General features: G+C 48.5%; 1 protein-coding gene across 10 annotated transcripts in view; it reads left to right on the forward strand.

The window, feature by feature from the left end:
• GluClalpha (glycine receptor alpha 1) overlaps nt 1–13,181 on the forward strand; it is a 689,081-nt gene extending 675,900 nt beyond the window's left edge. For 7 of the 10 annotated variants that reach the window (XM_070537219.1, XM_070537220.1, XM_065430835.1 and 4 more), the window contains 2 exons: nt 1,665–2,200; nt 8,249–13,181. In XM_070537219.1, coding sequence (XP_070393320.1) covers nt 1,665–2,200; nt 8,249–8,479 — 767 coding nt within the window. In that variant the 3' untranslated portion in view covers nt 8,480–13,181. The remainder of the gene's footprint in view (nt 1–1,664; nt 2,201–8,248) is intronic. The other 3 variants (XM_065430838.1, XM_065430839.1, XM_065430840.1) reach the window with 1 other exon arrangement.
• Nucleotides 13,182–20,485: the final 7,304 nt, after the last annotated feature.

The following is a 20,485-nucleotide window of genomic DNA, read 5'->3' on the forward strand; positions in this document are numbered from 1 at the left end:
AATCCTAATGGACCAAGTAACCAATCGTGAATCTCGAAAATAGCGCCCACTTGTCACTAATACTTCGCTGTCGAAGCATCACGACTTAAATGTAAAGCAAGCTCAAGAGTCCGTGGGGAACGATAGGACGGAACAGTGCAGGACGACGACTTGGTAGATCCGAAGCGGGCAGCTGTCCCCTCGTAAAAGTTACTACGAATGAAACACTATTTTGACTGCTACGGCAACCTTGTAGGCCTATTCGTTCCCGCGACCCACTGCGCACTTGGATGCACCGGAGAGAAATGTGGCGTCAGAGGAGGTTGGCTTGCCGAGGCTTGCTGAGGGACGCCATGCACCCTCGTAGCTTTTCCCTACCTCTATGACGAAAGGTAAAGAAAGAGAAAAAAAAATAAAAGCAAGAAAGGCAAAAAAAAAGAAAGATGACTTTTGTTTGTCGGATAATGCTTGTCAGTGTCTCTGTTCAACTTGAATTTTCTTGCTTTTGTTGAGACGCTTATGACACGCAGAAACACTCTAGTTATCAGCTCACACCACCAATTCTAGCCTAGGGATATGTCTTTCAAAAAAGATTAATTTTTGTTAGAGTGTTGAGGGCAGTTTTTTTCAAGCCCGAAAATGCTTTTCAGATGTTGCTACTAATCTGTAAGTTTTCGAAAATGTTCGTAAATCTCGTAAATCTGCAGTTGAAACGGATATACCAACTTTGTAAACGACACGATAAATAGAAAGGGCGAGAGCTGTTTTTGAATCGGAAGACATATTAAGTCCTTAAGGCACGCAGGTTGGCCACGATGGAACCCATTTAAAGAAGAAAAAGTCCGTTTTTCTTGTTCCTATTTTTAATCAATGCCAAACACTGTCACTGTTCTATTTAGCCACTCCCTGTTCCGCTAGCCCACATAAATTTATTCACAAGCTTGAGCTAGGCTAATATGTCAGAATGACATCCCATTCTCGCAAGGGCTTGTCTCGTTAGAAACACATCGTGTGAGGATGAGGGCAGCTGCTTGCAACATTCCCAGTCTGTGAAATCGCATTTCTTTTCCCAAGTGTGATGCAAAACAAGTTTCGTCATATTGCGGTTCCAGGGCTAAGCTCTCTAACCCTATCATTATGGATTACCCACTTAACGCAATAATGCCAAAGCAGTCGAGTATGCTACCAACTCTACAAAACATTGGCGGCACGTAGCAGGAAGCGGCCAGTAGATTCGCCGTTGTTTCATGACGCTCACAACGAGTAATGCGCACTCTTTTCATGCAAAGTATGCTACAGAACTGCAAAACCTCCAGACAAACGGGTCAATTGACGGATGTACCACACGCGAACAAATTGTGCCTTTTCTGTCGGGTTTAGCTCAGAAATAAGTACGAGCAGCAACCAACTGGACGACGCCTTCACAGTAGCTTGCTTGCAACGAAGCCGTGCACTGTCTTTATCGAATGCACTAGCCTCCGTCAGACAAGTTAGTTACTTCTTACTGTGCGTGCTTTTATAGGTTGTGTGCGTGGAGCTGCATGTAACTTATCAAGATGTATTTTTATGTGACACCCTCGTCATCTTGAGTAGCACGCTAGACGTATGCGGCCAGCCGGTAAACGTCTGCAGCGTCTATTAAATAGTTGTTTTCTCTCCCTCTCTCTTCATCGTATCGTGATCAGGCGAGTACAGCTGCTTGCGCGTGGACCTGGTGTTCAAGCGTGAGTTCAGCTACTACCTGATCCAGATCTACATCCCGTGCTGCATGCTGGTCATCGTGTCCTGGGTGTCCTTCTGGCTCGACCCCACCTCGATCCCGGCGCGAGTTTCGCTGGGCGTCACCACCCTGCTCACCATGGCCACGCAGATATCGGGCATCAACGCCTCGCTGCCTCCCGTTTCCTACACCAAGGCCATTGACGTGTGGACCGGCGTCTGTCTGACCTTCGTATTCGGCGCGCTCCTCGAGTTCGCCCTGGTCAACTACGCCTCGCGGTCAGATTCACACCGGCTGAACACGCAGAAGCAGAAGCAGAGGAAATGGGAGCTCGAGCCACCCCTGGACTCGGACCACCTGGAGGACGGCGCCACCACATTCGCCATGGTGAGCTCCGCGGCCGGCGAGCCAGCGGGCCTGATGGCGGCCGCCCCGCGCTCCTGGCCACCACCGCCGCTGCCGCCAAACTTGGCGGCCGGCTCCGCGCAAGCCGCCGCCGGCGTAAGCACCAATCCCCACCCAAAACTCGCGCGTGCGCACTCTGGGCCACGCTGTGTGGCCCGGGGGGAACGAGTTCCCATGAGTTCGGCTCAGTGTGTCACCTAAGATATCTCTCTAGACATGCTATTATACGCGAGAAAAAGCACGTACCGAAATATTCGTGTACGTCCCATGACTTCCACATCAGACTAGGGCGTATTAGCCAGCGGGACAATGCGCAGCCTCGTATAATTGCATGTTACAGCGTTGGAGTACTTAACATGTGTGCTATTGTTATGTTAGTATTCTTTTCTATTTCTTTTTTTCTTCTTGTATTGGGGTTATAAGAAAAAGAAATACGCCAATACATTCCCAAAAACAAGCGCGTAAGGTAAGCAACTGCAGATAGTGAAACATGAGCGGGCACGTTATAGTCTAATTTGGTAGAACCATAGTTCTGGGGTACAAAGCAGTAGGCCGGTCGAAAGAATAACGCGGGTAATGCATTTTTAAGAACAGGTAGTAGGAGAGAAATTAGTTGTTTGTGCATTTGAAAATTAAGCTTTGTGGAGTGATGTATTTTGTGCAGTCACAGGGTAACAGCTTCAAACCGAGGCTAAGCGGTTTTTTCAGCATCAGCAGTGTCCGCACATGCGGCGGTCGACGATATAGTGCCATGCTGTCCAATATATTAGCTCGTAAGGAAGAGCTAAAATTTATATTGTTTTCTTATTCAAGCGCGATTACGCCCCATTGTCTATGTTTTGCATTGTCTATGTCTGAATTTGCATTGAGTAAATCATAGACAGAAGTTCCGTATCGTATATCATGCCCAGGATTGATTGTTGAACGCACGCTACGTGTTCTTTATGACTGCAACGCACCACAGACTCTGATTTTGCGCGAGGCTCAGCGATAACCACACGCACGCGTTTGCTCGGGCCCTCACTTGCACATGCACGCGCTCACGAACTCACCCTCTGGAACACGTCTTCTAGATGTCCATATCTTACCGAGCGTAGACGGGCACTGTACCTTCTGGAAGAAAAACTACTCGTTTCACGATACAGTGACATTAAATAGAGTGGAAATATTTCCTACTCTAACTGCTGGTACACCCATGCAAGTTCCTTCAGAAATGATTGAGGCACAGAAAACTTATCGCGATAAGCTAGGACTCTTGGGGTGGCTGCGAGAGTAAATATTATAGATGGAAGCATCGCTACGCACCTGGAGAGGCATAGTTAATCTTCTTAAATAAAGAAGAATCAGGAATTGCTCGTTTTTTTTTTCTTTTTTCATGTGCCATATCAGCCACACTATGTAAACGAAATAATCGACCCGTATGACAAAGTACTCCGAGTGTAGGACCGGCGGTAAAGCAACACATATAGTAATAAGACCCGGCTTGAGGGTCATTCACTTTCATACAAATGTCATATGAAAGTCATACAGTGTCTTGGTGGCTTGCAGTTTATTTCAGCTGGCGCAACTTTCTCCTACCGCCATGAACGTAGAATAGAATGAGCAGTTATGTAAACGGTCATGGAACGCTTAAAAAAATACATTTATAATGCGTCCAAAGCCAACCTTTATTTCTTCATAGCCGATCTTTATACGCCTGCCTGTACTTAAATGTCCAGTCCCATTAATAGAGATACGCCTGTGTTGGCACTAGTCAACTTGCTTGCGAGTGAGCACTGTAGCGAAGCGCGTCAATCAATTCAGTAAGTGTGTTCATACAATCTGGCAAGAGAAATTCACATTTGAACCTAATCTGCACTTCAAGAGCTTGTCGTAAGATACAAATATCGAAACAAAAGTCCCCACATAATACAACGACCACAATGCAGCAGCTATTCGCAACGGAGGGCAACAGTGTACCACTTCTTTTTTTCGTTTTTATTGTTGTTGCAGCGCTTGATTCATTATGTGTTTCCAGATGAACGATCCTGTTTATCGTACTCAGTGCCACTTAACGATGTTTCTTAGATCGCTACACGCCTCCACCGCTCGTAAAACGTTTCTTTCACATTTGCACACGCAGAAACAGATACTCATGAGGCACTTCAATCGCGGTTGCGGCGTGTTACAACGTACGTGCAATATTGCGATGCTCCACATAAACCGAACCTATTCCGCGAAAAGACGGTTATAATCTAGGCTAGCCTCCAAAGAATACTTTGTCCTAATTCGAAAAAGTTTCTTTCTTAACAGCTGTTTGTATTGGCCGGTCGCTCTTGCTAATGTTACATCCGTTATTCCAATTCACAATCGCATGACCTTACGAAATTTTCAAGCGTTCGAACCCTTTCTTTATATTAACACTTCTTTTAGTCACTGTCCCATTGTGTCAAGTTCCTCGGAACAAGGTTGTGCTTCGTACTTCGTGGTGGTATTGCAGAGCATGACCCTGCACATTCAGAGAGGGTTTTCTGCAAACAAAAGAGCACAAATAGAGAGAAAGAGCGAACCATTTACAGGAATATTGTCTATGTTCCAAACATTGCAGCATTAACGCTTAAAACATGTTCACAGCGCTGTTTCGGAGCGAACTAAATAAGAAAGTATCTGCAGATGTTGCTGAGAATGTAAGACACGTCACACAGACATGTGGACTTGTGGACGGTGTAGAGAGTCCGACGCGGCTGTGGGAAGCAGGCGAGAGCTGCTGCCGCGTGCCTACCCCAAACATTAGGTACAGGCGCGCTCCCGGCGTGGTGCTCAGCCATTACGGGACCGTAACGCTTGAAGAAGGGTGTTTCTTCCCCAACCCGAGGGCGTCTCCGCCTAATAGGGCTGTGAGATACCGCATGGAAAATTGCCGTCATGGGAGCGGCTCGTCGAATTCGAGGCGGTGACTCCGCTTTTTTACAGTGATCGTCTCATGACTGGCGGAATCCATGCGCACGCTCCTGTTTTTAATCATGGGACACAACGGAAAACGGATTGTACCAAAGGAAGTGCATTTGATAATAGTAACTGAAACGGGTGCACAAAATAGGGACAGTTTTAACCAAAATAGTTGGGCCTCTTTAAAGTCAAGAAAAGGGCTGACAGATGGAATAGTGCACTGTGGTATAAAGGTTATAAACAGGAATAAGGTGCCTCAGAAAGACCAGCCTTTCTGAGGCACCTTATCCGTGTTTATAACCTTTATACCACAGTCAGGCCTTCTTGTTTGATATGAATGTAGATAGGAGAGAAGGACGGTTAAGGGCTAAGTATAGTCCAACGTAGCGTGAGGTGATGGTGGTGAAAAGTTATATATTTGTAGTAAAATTGCTGCGGAGAGACTCCGAGTGGTGGGAGGTTCTTGGCTTGCGATGGGGGGCTCTCAGCCCACAACTCCGCTTGCGGTGCCGCTCTGCGGGCTGGGTCAATCAGAATCAGCTGCTCTCCCAAGCTCTCGCTTGCCAGCAGCTCCTCCCGTCGCTCCGCTGTAGGTTGTTGCATGGGGGGCACGACAGTGATGTCCTGACATGCCCACATATTATGATATAGGGTGGCTTTAGCTAAGCACCATGGGCAGCGAAGAGAGTATGCCATAGGATGTATTTTAGTGAGGATGTGCAAATTGGGATACGTGCCAGTTTGGATTTGCCTCCAGCTGACAGATTCCTCTTTATTTAATGTTCGGTGGGGTGGGGAATAGGTTCGCCTGAGTCCTCTATAGTGGTTCAGAATGGCCGAGTAGTCGCACGGGACGGAAACGGGTTCCTCAGGGACGGAGTTGGAGGGTGCTCGGCTCATATATCCTCAAATTACCCTATCCGCTGCCTTGTTTTCCTCCAGCCCAATGCGTCCCGGGGTTGATATGCTCCGATGCTTAATCGGGGAGGGGGAGGGGGCTGTATTCGGATGTTCGCCAGTGTCTGTCACGCTCAGGGTGATACTGTAGGCAGGCTGCATGGCTGATGCGCCCTTGTAGGCAGTTGCGGCAAGCCACCTGGGAGTCCTCTAGAACTGTGAGTGATCGTCTGTGTCAGTAGCCGTGGGCAAGAGCGAGCGCAATGACTGTTTCTTCGGCCTCGGTGATGTTCTGGCAGCGTATGGGGGCGCTGGTAAATCCTTGGAGTGTGTTGTCCAGAATTGCGATTGCTCTCTTCGAGTTCATGAGGTCGTAGTTGGCGGCGTCAACATAGTACGTGGCGTTCTTGGGCCCATACTTTCGTTCGAGGGCTCCTACTCTGGCTTCTCGCCAGCCCTGGTGTAGTCGGAGGTCCATATTGCGAGAATTGGGGGCGACCTTATAAGTGGTGCGAAGGAGCTCTCTAATGGTCTCGCGTAGAGCTGCTTGATGGAGCTGGCCAGCTATAGCCTAGGCGTCGAAGCAGGGCGCAGGCCGTTGGCGTTTGCGTAAGTCGCTGCAGCTGCTTGGCGAGTTGCGCTCCTCAAAGTTCTGCATAGGTGTTGGGCAGACCCAATGCGACAAGATTACGCGTGGGAGTGCCCGGGAGTAGCTTGAGTGCCGCCTTATAGGCCTCCCGGAGCATGACATCAACTTGGTCCTGTTGACCTTTGGTAAGTCACTGATAAGACAAACTGTATGTCACCCTACTAACCACGAGGCTGGGTATGAGTTTCAGGGTGTCCTCTTCGCGCATATTGTGGCGACAAGTGGTGCCCCCAATATCATTTGGGCCACCTGCAGCGTGGTAGTGCGGATTAGGGTAAGGGTGTGATGACGTAGCACGAGCGCGCTCACACGTTACGTCACGTTGGCGAGAACAACAGCGTCTATAGTTCGACCGATGGTTCGACGCACTGGCGCAGCCAACGTAACCAGACGCAGTCAACGCGCTCCGACGCGCCCTGCATCGTGCGAAGCTTGCACGCATGCCGATAACGTCAAACTATAAACACACCTTTAGTGTAAGTCAATATGGGGGCCCACAAATGGAAGCATACTGCGGGATAAATATTGTATAAACAGAGGTGAAGTGCCTGAGACAGGCTGGCCGACGCTTCAATGGGTGGACCTTTATTTGTCAAAGGCAGCTTTGTCATCCTAGGCGTTAGTGTAATGGCGTCACGTGTTGACATCACTGCACTAACATGTTAAAACTAACACGCCAAGGATCACAGGGATAAAAATTGGCTAAACGGGGGTGACGCGCCCCAGACAGGCTGCCCCACTTTTCGACAGGTGAACCTATCTATGCATAGGTGGCGTTTGACAAGGATAGGTCTACCTATTGAAACGTTGGTCAGCCTGTGTGAGACACTTCGCCCCTGTTTATCCTAACTTTATCCCACTGTCTTACTATAAAAAAACTACTCAGGGCGCGCTTTTGAAGCTACATGAACAGTTGCACTTGCAAGTTATTTGACCCTAGCTTAGTATTTAAAGCTCAAAACAACCTACAGGCTATATTTGCTAACGATATTTTCTTTGTTTGATTCTTCTTAACATTCGTCACTGCCTCGTACATAGCTGTGCACCCCGCTGCTACCGAGATCGGCTGATAGAGAGGAGGGGTGGATGATATGAAAACTATAAAATCACTAGGAAAAAAAGAATCCATAGAAAATACGGCTCCTAACCTTCTTTGAAAATACATAGTATGAGTAAGCCAGCAAAGTATTGCACACAATTTTCCCTCTCATCTCCGAGCGCCCACATTCGTAATAACTGGCTGGCAGTAGGAAACCCGCCTTCTCTAGAACGTACGTGCACACGTGCTACACAAGGAAGTGTTACCAATTTTACGCTCAGATATAAAATACATAATAGCTGCAAGTACTGTTGGCTTTACAGCAAAAGTCATTCAGTCGATACATTAGTGACGTGTAATGAGCGGGCAAATTCAGTGTAGCGCAAGCAAGAAGGTTGTACACGGGATAGAATGACAGTACTACTAAGTGCCCACGTAGGACATTATCTACGTGTTATCGCACATTTTGCTGAGCCTTTAATCCTTTTTGCGGACTTTGGTGTTGTGAGAGATCTACACCGAGGCCTAAACGAATCCTCGAGAATACTGTGATGTACAAGATTCTCTTTGCTCGAAACCAGCGTCGCGCTGTCAATTAATGTGCCCCTCCCTTTTCTATTGCCGTTCGCAGAAGCCGCTGGTGCACCACCACGGAGAGCTACATGCCGATAAGTTGCGGCAGTGCGAGGTGCACATGAAAACCCCCAAGACGAATCTCTGCAAGGCCTGGCTTTCCAAGTTTCCCACGCGATCCAAACGCATCGACGTCGTCTCGCGGATCTTCTTTCCGCTCATGTTCGCCCTCTTCAACCTCGTCTACTGGACAACCTACCTCTTCCGGGAAGACAAGGAAGACGAGTGACTGAACACGAACGCCACGACAGCAGCAGCAGCAGCGCCGCCGCCATCCGACACCATCGTCACAACAGAGACGCACTCTGTGGCGCGCACTCACGACAACGGGTGCGCCGGCGCCTGCCGCGCGGTGGCCGCCGAAACCCGGGAGCGGGTGGGGCTGCACCCCGTCCCGACTCCTCATCCTCCGTGCACGCTCGAACCGTCATCGCCACCACAGCCAGCGAACCGTGCGAAAGCGGCGGCACGATGTCGACACCAACGCCGAGGGCTGCCAGTGGCTGCGCCTCCGACGCGTCGAAACATCGCCACTACTGCTTCCGTTGCGACCCTCAGCCCCGTCAGCACCAGCAACGAGGAAGGGACCTTGTTTCGGGCCATCCCTTGGCTACTGTTGTTTTCGCACGAAAGATCATTACGCAGCTGATGCTGAAGTGCAATGGGGGGAGGGAGGGGAGGGAGAAATGAGAGCGGGAGGGTGAGAAAGAAACAAGTAAGCTAAAGTTGTCGATGGCGAGATGTTATTTCCGATTACCGTACAATTGGTTGTTGCATTCAGAGTTTGTGTATACGAAAAGAGTTTATACGTGAACTGTTCCATTGGGGCAATGTTCGAACACAGACGTGCCTCTCGTGTGTGCCATGCGCCAGTCTGCTTCTCTAACCGCAGCTATCAATCATGCCTATGGAAAAGAAAATCTGCGCACCTTCAGAACTGGTGCTTTCGTCATCTCGTCGTTGTGAGGCTTCCGTAGTAAATCGATACTATTCTACCCCGTCGGCTTTTCTATGCTGAGCCGCTAGGGGGTGAGGCGCGCTTGAGTGTAGGAAACTACCAACGGACGCAGACACTTTGGTAATACACGAGAGGGACGTTTCGGGCAGGCGCTTCAAGGCTAGCGCCAAGGATCATGGGTATTGTAAACGAAGTTGCTGCGATCCATACAATGTATGAACTTCTCCCAAAGTCGTAGTGATCGATCTAGCTAGTCAGAGCGTACGTAGGGATGCGGAGAGTGTGTTCTTTGACGCTTGCATATCCAACCCCTGTCCCATGCGTACCCTCCCCAACTCTTCTCCTCCCTAAGCAAGCTGTCTGTCATTATAGAGGGTCAAGTGTTTATACCGCATGTTTCTAGAGAGACAGGAAGCTTACGTACGTTCTCAGTGTTGAAAAAAGTTTAATTTCCGCAACGCTCTATGGTAGTGCCGTCCCACACAGGAAAACATCGTCGCTACATCAGCGACGCACCAAGAACTTCGTCGCGCTCTCTGTTTGCTTCGGGAACCTGCACTGAGATGTGATCAGCCTTTGTTTCGAGTAAAGAAGTGATGTTGCAAACATTGGGGCTTGGAGCGTTGATGTGTCAACTGCAAAAAGGACGACGGCGAAAGCAGTGTGCGCACGAGGCGTTGTAAGTTGTGTCACTTGCGTGAATGACATGTGAGCACTCGTCTTGACTGTGTGTACATTGATATTCTCTCGTGTCTCTCAAGGTGTTCGTTGTGGGGGAAAGGGGTCCGGGCACCGCCTCCGGTCCTCCTTTCCCGGACTCTGGGCTGCAATAGCTCTCGCGACACTTCACTGTGTACCTCTGAGCAGTGCCTCAGTTCGGCTTCGACTCTTGTCTTTTTCTCTCTCTCTCTCTCCTTTTTTATGTGTACGCCGAGGAAATGTAGGCCGCTGCGGGTCGACGGTCTGACGGCGTCGACCCGCTTGTGTTTCGTGAGCAAGCGCGCTCCGCCGAGTCTTCCACCGTGTGTGTGATGGCTGTGGAGGGCCCCAGAGGGGTCTAGAATGGGTGTCCGTGGGGAGAAAGGGCTACAGAGACTACCGTTTATCCTGGTTATCCTTTCCAAGGGTATTGCAGCCAGCTGACCGCGAAGTCTTGTAGGCAACAACTTACCGCCCTTATCACTGTGCTTTCGCGAACGAATACCGGCTGCTGTCAGGTGTACGTTTCATCATTTGAAGCAAAGGACAGAGCGCGCGGATGTCGACTCGCCGGCGGGTCTTGGAAATGACCGAAACGCTGTTACTCTGAGACATTAAAGCGAAAGAGGAAACAAATTGTGCCGGAGAACCATAGCTATGGAGGGGGAGGGAACGAATCTTCGCGAAAGCGGGGTATTGTTGGCCTGAGTTTGTTGCCGTTACATACACCTTAACGCTACCAAAGTCTGGGATTTTTAGTGCGATCAACGTACGAGGGACAGGAAGTGGCTCAAAAGAAGATCTATGACTACGAGCTTGAGTATTCGATGAATAAGGCGTTGACTACTGGGCATTGCCAGGCACCAACTGAAACGGCTGAGCCGCCGCCCAAGCAGGACGATGTGGGCGCCCCCTTTCCAATAAAAGCCAACATATCGCGACAGTTCTGTCCGACACATACGGTGGAAAACGTGTTGCTCGGCGGCTCCGGTTATGCGCGAGGCCGACGATAGGGTCGCCGCCTCGACACACCGGCAAAAAAAAAAAAATGTTGCTTCCAAGCCGATCGTCTAGGCGAGTCCTTCACGAGGCTACCCACTTGAAAGTAGCTACGCCGCGTAACCATACACACTGCGCCCCTTTACCCTCGAAGGTCGTCTTCGTCGCTTTGCTGTTACACCGTGCGCGGTGCTTGTTTGTGCACTTTTATTTTTCAGTTGAAAAGCGCCTCCTCCGCACCGGGACCCCGTCTAGGTGTCGCTCTTTGAGATCCCACCTTCTTCCTCACATAAGCACTTACCCTGAAACTAAAAGCGTGGACGGGAAACATGGCGAGCCAGGCCTTTGAAATGCGGGGCGACACCGATGCGACGCGCTGTCCCGCGTGTGCGGAGGGCGCTTTGCAAAAAAAAAAATCAAGAAGCGTGCATCTATGCATGTATATAGCATGCACGTGGAGACGCCGGTGTACACAGGCGTGCACACAAATGTTTGTTTGTACAGCGTGGGGCGCAAGGTCACCCTGCTGCTCGTTCTCGTCTCGGTTCAAATCCCCACGCGACGTTTCGTGCCCTGAAATGTTCTGTCATTTGGGAACAGTGCCCAAGAAAAGTTAATAGGACAATGGTAACTTATCATTGCCACAATGAAGACCTGCGCATGCAGTTCCTACGGATCCCTTCTGTAGTCCAGCTGATATTATTCCAGCCAGTTGACACACTGGTTTGCTGTAGCTGGACAGCTTACATCCTTGATACTGCCACATTGCGGCCGATATGATGAGTATTTACCTGAAGTCATTCGCCTAATTGGAGCAATTGTGAGCAGCTATTCAAGAATATGCGTAGTACATTGTGTAGCTAAGCTACAGAGTTGTCATAACTTCATTTCTATATCCTTAGTCCATGGGTAATCTATTCTTTCACTGGTAAATCAGATATGATGCAGTCACCAACAAAAAAGGAACTCTGTCCTGGGAAATTTCAAAGCACTACGCGCGAATTCTCTCTCTTAAGATATTAAAGAACGAAGTGGCTTCGGGCATTATCTATCCGTGTACATACAAGTGACGTTAACTTTTTGGTGAGTCATATATCCTCTTGTGCTTTGTCTTGACACGAGCAAAGACATTCACCCACAGTTAAGGAGACTGATGTGTAGGGAAGCAAAAAGTCCGTACTTCGTATCGCAGGGTCCACAGTCACCGTTGTACATAGATGCGTAGATCGGTATGTGCTTACGTATGTGCTTGTCTAAACTGGGTTCGCTGTACATATGGTTCAAGTGTTTCATAGTGAATTGGTGTTTTCTTACGTGCACCTGAGCTGTCTGTAAAAAGTGGTCAAAGTGAACGTTTGTTGTTTGCCAGGCAGAAGTCGTGTGCTTTTGCTCGTGTATTCATTCCCCGAAGATGAATTTCGATAACTTAACCTCGTGCTACACGAGAAGCTCATTACCAAATGAAATTCCTAGTTATCAAATGTTGGTAATGCTAACGCGTCGTAAGTTTATGAAGAATGTGGCGCAGTAAAAAAGAACGCAAATTGCTTAAAGCCCTGCGGTATTTTTTATGATTCCATTTTAGCTTCGAAGTAGACTTACAGTCGCTTCATTGATGCGTACTGAACGTAACTGCTGCTGCGTGAGCATTAATCATTTCATTCAGGAGGAAAGCAATGCAAAAGAAGTCAACAAAAAGTCATCAGTTTAGACTTCTGCTTTAAGTTCACGGGTGACAGCACACGGTTTTTCGCCTACTTGCGCAGTCATTTTGTGTGCGAAGGAGTGTTAGCAGACGCGAGTTTCATGTTCGGGCTGCTTTTGTGCTCTTTTGCCTGCTGGCGATTCCGTAAGAATGCACTGTGCCAAAGGCTGCTCACATCTCAGTGTCCGTACCGTACGACAGGCCCAGTTTGTACTGAGGCTGTTGTCGAGGTAGTTTGTGCTCGAGCTTTTTTGTTTGTGTTCTTCTACTTCTTTTCACGACTGTGTTTGGGTTGAAATTGTGGCTTTTGTGTCTGCACCCACGCACCACCCCAGTGCTGAGTGTATTCCGAGTCAGTGCAGTATCGCCCCGCTAGTAGGTCATGCATGATTTGCCACCGAGTTTGATAGCGCTTCTGTCAAAGAATCAAAACGACGAAACACAGACTCGAGTGTTTCTCTTGTACAGTCTGAGTTGGTCCCGTTTCTAGCATGTACACGCGCGGTCAGCACGCAGATATTCTATCGACGAAACATGGCTACTGTTAATAATAAAAACGAACGAAAAGACCTATTTCGTTATGTATATCTCCCCTATAGGCGTAATAGCGTCGAATGTAACTGCGAAAGTTTTGGGCGGCGAAAGTTCTCGCCGTGAACTCCACTTGATCTGTGACGTACATAGAGACATAATTTGTTAGGTGCAAGCAAAACATTTTGACGTATAACTAAAGAAAAACGTACGCTTTATCGAGTGACATGAATGCTCAATGAAGGAAGTTTGCTGCTCATGATGTCTTCTGTCTTCATTGATGTCCCCGTCCTTGAAAGTACTGCGTGAACGTGTCAAAAGCTCACTTGGGTCTTTTTGGCCTTAAACGAGCGGCTGGGGCCAAGCAGAGTGCCTTTTACGTGGCGCTTTGTGTTAAAGCATATAGCCAGCAGCTTACCGAAACAAAGTTTAATAACAGAGCATGCTAACAAGTTAAGGAGGAATACTGGGAACAGAAGACATTCAACACACTGTAGTGTCGTATACTCCAAGAAAAATGAAAACACGAACTGAGTATTCCTTCTAGAATATGTACTGCACAAACACTGACTCACGAACAAAGCAGCTTCCTTACAAAGACAGCACCAGTAATCAAACTCCATCTTGACCCGTGATTTCTCCAGCCTGTTTGGCGCATTGTTGCCGCAATGTTTTTGCCACGGCTAAGTTCCGAGGTGCGAGTGATGCCATTCAGATATTCTAAATCACTCTTAGAGAAAAAATTTGAGGACGTCTAAGCACTTCTTATGTGTTGTGAATGCCAAAGCAAAAATGTCCATTGGGACGCCGCTGAGTGGTCCTTCGAGTTATGAACTCCACGCGGGAAAGCGAGAGCGTTGAGACGTTTGGCAGACGCCACCTACGTAGACAGCAGAACGCCGGTGCACTTCGACCCGTGACGTCATGCTACCTAGCCCGACTGCCATGGAATCTAACGGGGACGCTTCCGAGTAAGCCGCGGTGATTTTGACGTCGCCGCTTTTGTCATACCAGGCTTGACAATGGAAATTTCGTTTCAAGTAGCATGATGCCATGAAGCAGCGTGCACAGGCCAGCTATTTAGGAGGCGCTGGTTAAGCCGAGCATTTCAATTACGAGGCAATAAAGAAAAAGAAAGCACTGGTTTAGCCCAGTGGATAAGACACTCGAAACTCACCATCGATAAAATTTTTTTCCTGTGGAATTTTTTGTTTCTTTATACATTAATTTTGTTATAGGAATTACCTAGGCGAAATTAGAACGGAAGCAAGAGCTTGCGCGGATAAAACAGGCCTCCGAGAGCGAGAGTGACGTGGCGTTTGCCACGATGCCCTCTCCCTTCATGCAACACCTGGCGCACCAGCGTAGCAGCAGACGTACCCTTTCTGCCCGCTCCGTTTCGTCGAGGCGTGCACGCGACGTGGCATCGCAGCCAATGGGAAGTTAGGGGCCGTTTCGCTGCTACAGACACCGGCCTTTTCGCTGAATGGACCATTTGATGCTTGCGCGTCAAAGAAGAAAAGGCAGTGTAAGCTGCTTACTTAATGATTACAGCCCTGACACCAGCACACAAAGCCTGTCTAAACCAAATGATTCACGCCACTTTTGCGAAGTCGGTCCGGACTGCTTGCACTGGACTGGAACTTCGTGCCCAGAATGGTAAGAAGCACAGGGCTTGAGACAAATTCCATCTTCCTTTTGTTTTCTTAGACACATGCGGTAGCTATAACACTTGCACGCCAAGAGTTAGCTTTAGTAGGACTACTTCTTTTGATGAGCTAGTTGGTAAAACATAGCTTTTAAAAGAACGGCGCTAATCCACAGACATATACATAGCGTGCTGGGTGAGACCAACTACACATGACTCACCGTCATGTGGCTCTCCTCAAGATATTTTTAATGCGAAAGCAATATATGCCCGATTACGGGAGAATCCGGCGTTGTAGTCGGCGGCGCGAGCGAAGGACGGTATCAAAAAGGGCCAACGGCAAAGGGTAAAACCACATCAACAAATACTCGAATTGACGTCAAATTTCTCCGGAGGGTTCCTGTAAAGAAAGCAATTTAATGCCTTTGAAAATAATAGGTAAATTTTGGTCTAGGTGGGAATGGAACCCGAGCCTACGGTGTAGGAGACGAGCACGCTTCCCCGACCCCACGTCGGTTCCATGATCCTGGGTGACTAAATGTGTGTCTAGTGTGTGCGTCATTGCGCACGTCAGGTCGCAGCCATCTGGCTAACTAAACGCGTGGCCTAGAGCGTGCATCACCGGGCACGTGACGGCCCAGCTAATGAGTGGAGGTGGTCATGAGTGCATAAAATGAGCGTGTAAAACGAAAAAGCATCAGTGTCCAATTGAATGCCGCTGGGCGGTCCTTCGAGTTATGAACTCCTCGCAGACAAGCAAGCGCGCGGACGCTTGGCGCGTTTTCCTCTGACTTTACCGAGGCGCTGCTAAAACGCAGGCGAGAGGTTGCGCGCGCAAGGAACGCGCAGAAAGAAACATTTCACCAAACCGACTATAATGCTTTCGCATTCCCACACGTAAGCTGCCTTAAGTATGACTGCAGAATTTTAAATGCGTGAGCATTTCTACGGTTACCCGACGAGAAGTCTGTCGCCAGCCCCTCCTTCGCGTAAGACGATCGCTTTCCAGATGGAGTCAGCCAGCTGTAGAAGACGACAACGGTGAACTCGCCGACAGTGGCACGAAATGGCACGAGCGCGCTTCTGTGAGCGCGCGACGTTTACACTCGGGCACGCACGAGAACTGTGGAGCAGCCGTAGCTTCGGACTGCAACGTCATCAACGCACCTGATGTCGCCACCTGCAGTAGTTTGCTGGGTTTGCTTGTCTCGTCAGTTCACGTTGCGCCGCCTTCCGCAGCAGTTCGTGTCACCGCAGCGCTGTGGCATTTACCGTAAAGGTGCCAAGACGACCGCAGCCGCTTAGTGAAGAGGAAGGGAAACGTAGGAATTCAGAGTGACAGCGAGAATACAGGGCCGCTACCTTGTACTACACGTTGGAAAAGCCGACGTTCGATTTCGCCTCGCGCGATTGTCCAGGATGCGCCGATATCGCGGCCTAGGCCAATCTAGTCCAATCGCGTGAGGCGAAATCGAACGTCGGCTTTTCGAACGTGTGCAAGATAGCGGCCCAGATTACGCCAGAAACAAGTGAACCACGCCGCTCAGAGCGGGAAACTGCAGCAACACGCTGCCGAACGCAACAAACAAGAGGAACGACGTCGTGCCGACGCCGCCCGATACCGATGTTCCAGAGAAAGCTGCATACATTGCCTTCATTTCCTGCATCTCCCTCGCCATGTCAACCCCGCGTCCACGTCCGCTGCGGGCTCTCTTTAACAGAGAGAACATTGCTTCTACTCGCCTCTTCCACGTCGTCTCCTGCAGGTCTAACTTATAACAGTTCGGTGCTCACACCGCGCTTCTCCGTTTCACGATTCTTTCACGGTCGTTCTCGCAATTGTGCCAAACACGCCGGCGCACGACCACTCAACACCATGTCGTTAGTACGAAATTCTCACGCATTATTCAGATCACTCCCTGAGAAGATTCTACATACATTTTATTTTATTCAGTTTATTAGTTAAGTGATATCAATTATACAATATGTTTAATATTTGCGTTTCATTACACTGTAGAGGAGTTCAGAAATGACCGATCCAGTCTTTCGTGGCAGCGTACATTTTTCGGTGCTTAAGGAACGCCCGCAAAATTTAAAATAAACCACGTGCCTGCGCTCATACGTTATCGCATTGTATATATATATATATATATATATATATATATATATATATATATATATATATATATATATATATATATATATATATATATATATATATATGTGTGTGTGTGTGTGTGTGTGTGTGTGTGTGTGTGTGCACGTGCGTGCGTGCGTACGTGTGTGTGTGTGTGTGCGTGCGTGCGTGCGCGCGCGCGCGCGCGCGCGCGTGTGTGTGTGTGTGTGTGTGTGTGTGTGTGTGTGTGTGTGTGTGTGTGTGTGTGTGTGTGTGTGTGTGTGTGTGTGTGTGTGTGTGTGTGTGTGTGTGTGTGTGTGTGTGTGTCTGTGTGTCCATTCGGGCCCCTCTTCGAAAAGTAGGCTCGCGGTGTCCCAGCACCACTAGAAAGAAGTATTTGCCGCAAATCACATACGTTCTCAGACTACTCATACTCATATAGGAACACGTCACTCGAGATTGTTTGAGACGCTGAATCTTCAAATTTTTGGTTCTACGCTATGTTTCTTTCGTCTTTCTTTCTTTTCTTTTTCTACTGCGTCCGCAAAATACGCTTGTCATCACCAGTAATAGCAGCCTCTTTTCAATTCGGCCTTACTAATTTTGACCATACAACGCTATGCCCAGCCAGAAGAACGCTGCAGAAAAGACAAAGCGAGAAGGGCGTGGAAGACCTCATATATTTTGCTCCCCTTCTATATTTTGCGTTCCTTACATGGATGGAAACAACTCTATTCTGAATCCGGCAAATTTGACGACCCGGGCTCAGGTCTCCCATGAGGGGACTTCGAGGCCTTGCCTCGTCGCCGCCTCTTACATCACTTCATGCAGACAAAAGGAAACCATGGCGCAGTTCCACCATACTAGTAGTCTTGCCCAGGAAAGTGTGCAAGTCCAGTGACTTGGTGTCCCTTTATGTTGAAGAACGTCCATGTAAAAACAGCGAGGCAAGGAGTGATAGACCACGCTGCAAGCCCTAATCGTCCAAAGTGAATTATATCCATGATGGGTCCCGTACCTAGAGCATTACCGTTACAAAACACACGCGCCGCGACTTCAGCACAGGTATTGGCTATTTGGGAAAACCAATAAATGAAACAGTCCATTACACATCACTCAACTACAGCACGCATTTGCGAAGCTTTCCTTAATTTTCTAGCGCTGATTTTACTGATACGCTTGGCACAACACATATGTTTGTGCCCGCGAGTGCCAGCCAGTGGTTCAATAAAATTCCAGATGAAGGCTCAGCGCATGCGGCGTATTTCTCCTCTTGTCTAGCTGTTCCAGCTACTCATCGAGCTTGTTACAATCAAGTTCAACTTTAAAATCGAACTTGACAACTCGAATATTCAGGGATACGCTTAGCATACGTATTTTAGACACTCTTGGTCACACGCTCAGCGTGTTACTCCAGGTTACAAGGGTGATAGGCGGAATGACCAACTCCTGCAAAACACATACACACGCAATATACGCAAGCTACCTTAGTGACAAGCACGAGCACAGAATGGTAGCAGGTCAATACAGTGTGCCTAGTTCAGGCGATTGTGCCAGAGAAAGACAAATGGCACCTTCGTTGGGAGCAAAATACGGCAATGTTGCTTCGAGAACCAAGAATGCGGTGCCGTTTGAGATAGCCTGCCAGGTAAGTGGAAAGCAGATTTGAGGACACCTCTTTCCGATCGGAAAGCGCGTGCCGACGCACAAAACTAACTCAAGTCGTCGCACACGTTACACGGTGGCGATATCGTCAATCGCTAATTGCGCAAGAAAGAGTTCATGTAGGCGTGTCGTGGTGCTGTAGAGCAAGTTGTCGGTAATATAGAGCCGTCCTAGCTAGGTGCATTTTGTTTTTGTTTCTTTAAAACTCGCTCCAGACGGATTAGCACGGCATTAGTCTGCGACAACTCAGGCGTAAGCTCGCTGGCGTCCCGAGATTATCGTCTGGTGCACACGGCGTGCCGCAAGCAGCTGCCAAGGCGGTGTATACTGTCGGGTGTTCCTCTCTCCCGATCAGTCCTCCGCTGCTCTGGACTAATGCGGGAGACTAAGAAGGCCGGGTATTTCGTCAGTGCGACAAAAATAGCGAGACCGAAACGAAGGCGAAAGCAGTGAGTGCTGTGTAATGCCGTGCTGTAGCGTCGCCCCATCCTTTGATTCCTTTTTTGCCACAACACGCGTCTTGTCGTCCTTGCTTTCATCCCCGCTGTCGTGTGAGCGTTCTTCGAATGTGTAGCGCGCACGCACACTGAGTGCTCAGAGAGAGAGAGAGAAAGAGAGAGATGAAAGGAGGGCAGGGATGTTAACCAGTTGAGAGTCCGGTTGGCTACCCTGCGCTGGGGGAAGGGAGTAGGGGAATAGGGCTAACGACATGACTGAGACATCAGCAGACATCTGCGCAAGATAAAACCCAGCTGGAGGAGTTGCGGTGGGCCCCACGCTCGAGGTTAGAGCATAACGCCCTAACCGCGCGTTCTTCTCACGTGAAACGCCACTTCCTTTGATGCAAGCGAGACGTGAGAGAAAAATTGCACCGTCTGAGGACAATTAGAAAATGTGTGAGAATAGAATAGCACGTATTCATGTTTGTACTTCGGCATTCGACAGCAGGGAGCTGCCAGAAAAAAAGGAATACGAGGATCGGATGCACCCCTTATGGTAAATATACCGCTCGTTGCTTTTTTCTTAAGAGAAGCAAATCAATTACGAATTGGGACACCCGGTGGAGGACTCAAACTTTCTAAACGTGCAACCTTCACCTAGAGAAGCATGGCGTCAGCTGTAACTCGTATCAAAAACCAGAAAATAAATTTGTTACGGACGGTCCTTAACTTGCTTATTAAATTCCGTTTAATTAAGCAATATCAATTATCTTTATAGACATGCAAACAAATGTTTCATGGTTCCGTAGACTTAAAGTGATTAATTTTATAAGAGGTTCGACACGAACTTTCTCTTGAATCTTCCTAAATTTTGATGAATCTTGAGATTTCCAATTGCACGAAGAGGACATAGACGCTTGCTAAAGTTGAATGTAGAAGAAAACGTTGTTGCCCCCGCGGAAAAGTAAGGATGGGTAGAATTCTTCAGCATAAGACAATTGCTGAGCTTAACTCTTGCTTAACTCGCAACCCTCACTGAATATTATTTATTTATGGCCTGACAACCTGTCGAACACGGATGCATCGAATCACTAATGGTAACATTATTGACCGTTGCGGCATACGGCCCAATATGTACCATTTGTCTGCTCATGTTCATTCTTTTCTTAGGTTTCTGCAACCCTCGCAAGCGCAATTGTTTTGAGATACCCCCATAATTCATAGCCACCGCAGATTCATCCCAGCAACAAACGTAAAGCCACAGGGCCCACTAGGCAAGTATTCTTTGGCTGTTTCACTCTGTAAAGACGTGGGTTCTCGGACTCGGCTGGCAATACTGAATGCACTTAAAAAAAAAGCACATTACGAAGTTTGTCCTGTTTAAACGAAAGGCCTCGATTGCGACACACAGTAAATGCGGTACTACTAGATTCCTTGCAGGTAGCAGCGCAAAAGCACAGCACTGTGTGCTCAT

This window comes from Dermacentor albipictus, chromosome 4 (genome assembly GCF_038994185.2).
Source record: "Dermacentor albipictus isolate Rhodes 1998 colony chromosome 4, USDA_Dalb.pri_finalv2, whole genome shotgun sequence".
NCBI lineage: Eukaryota > Metazoa > Arthropoda > Arachnida > Ixodida > Ixodidae > Dermacentor > Dermacentor albipictus.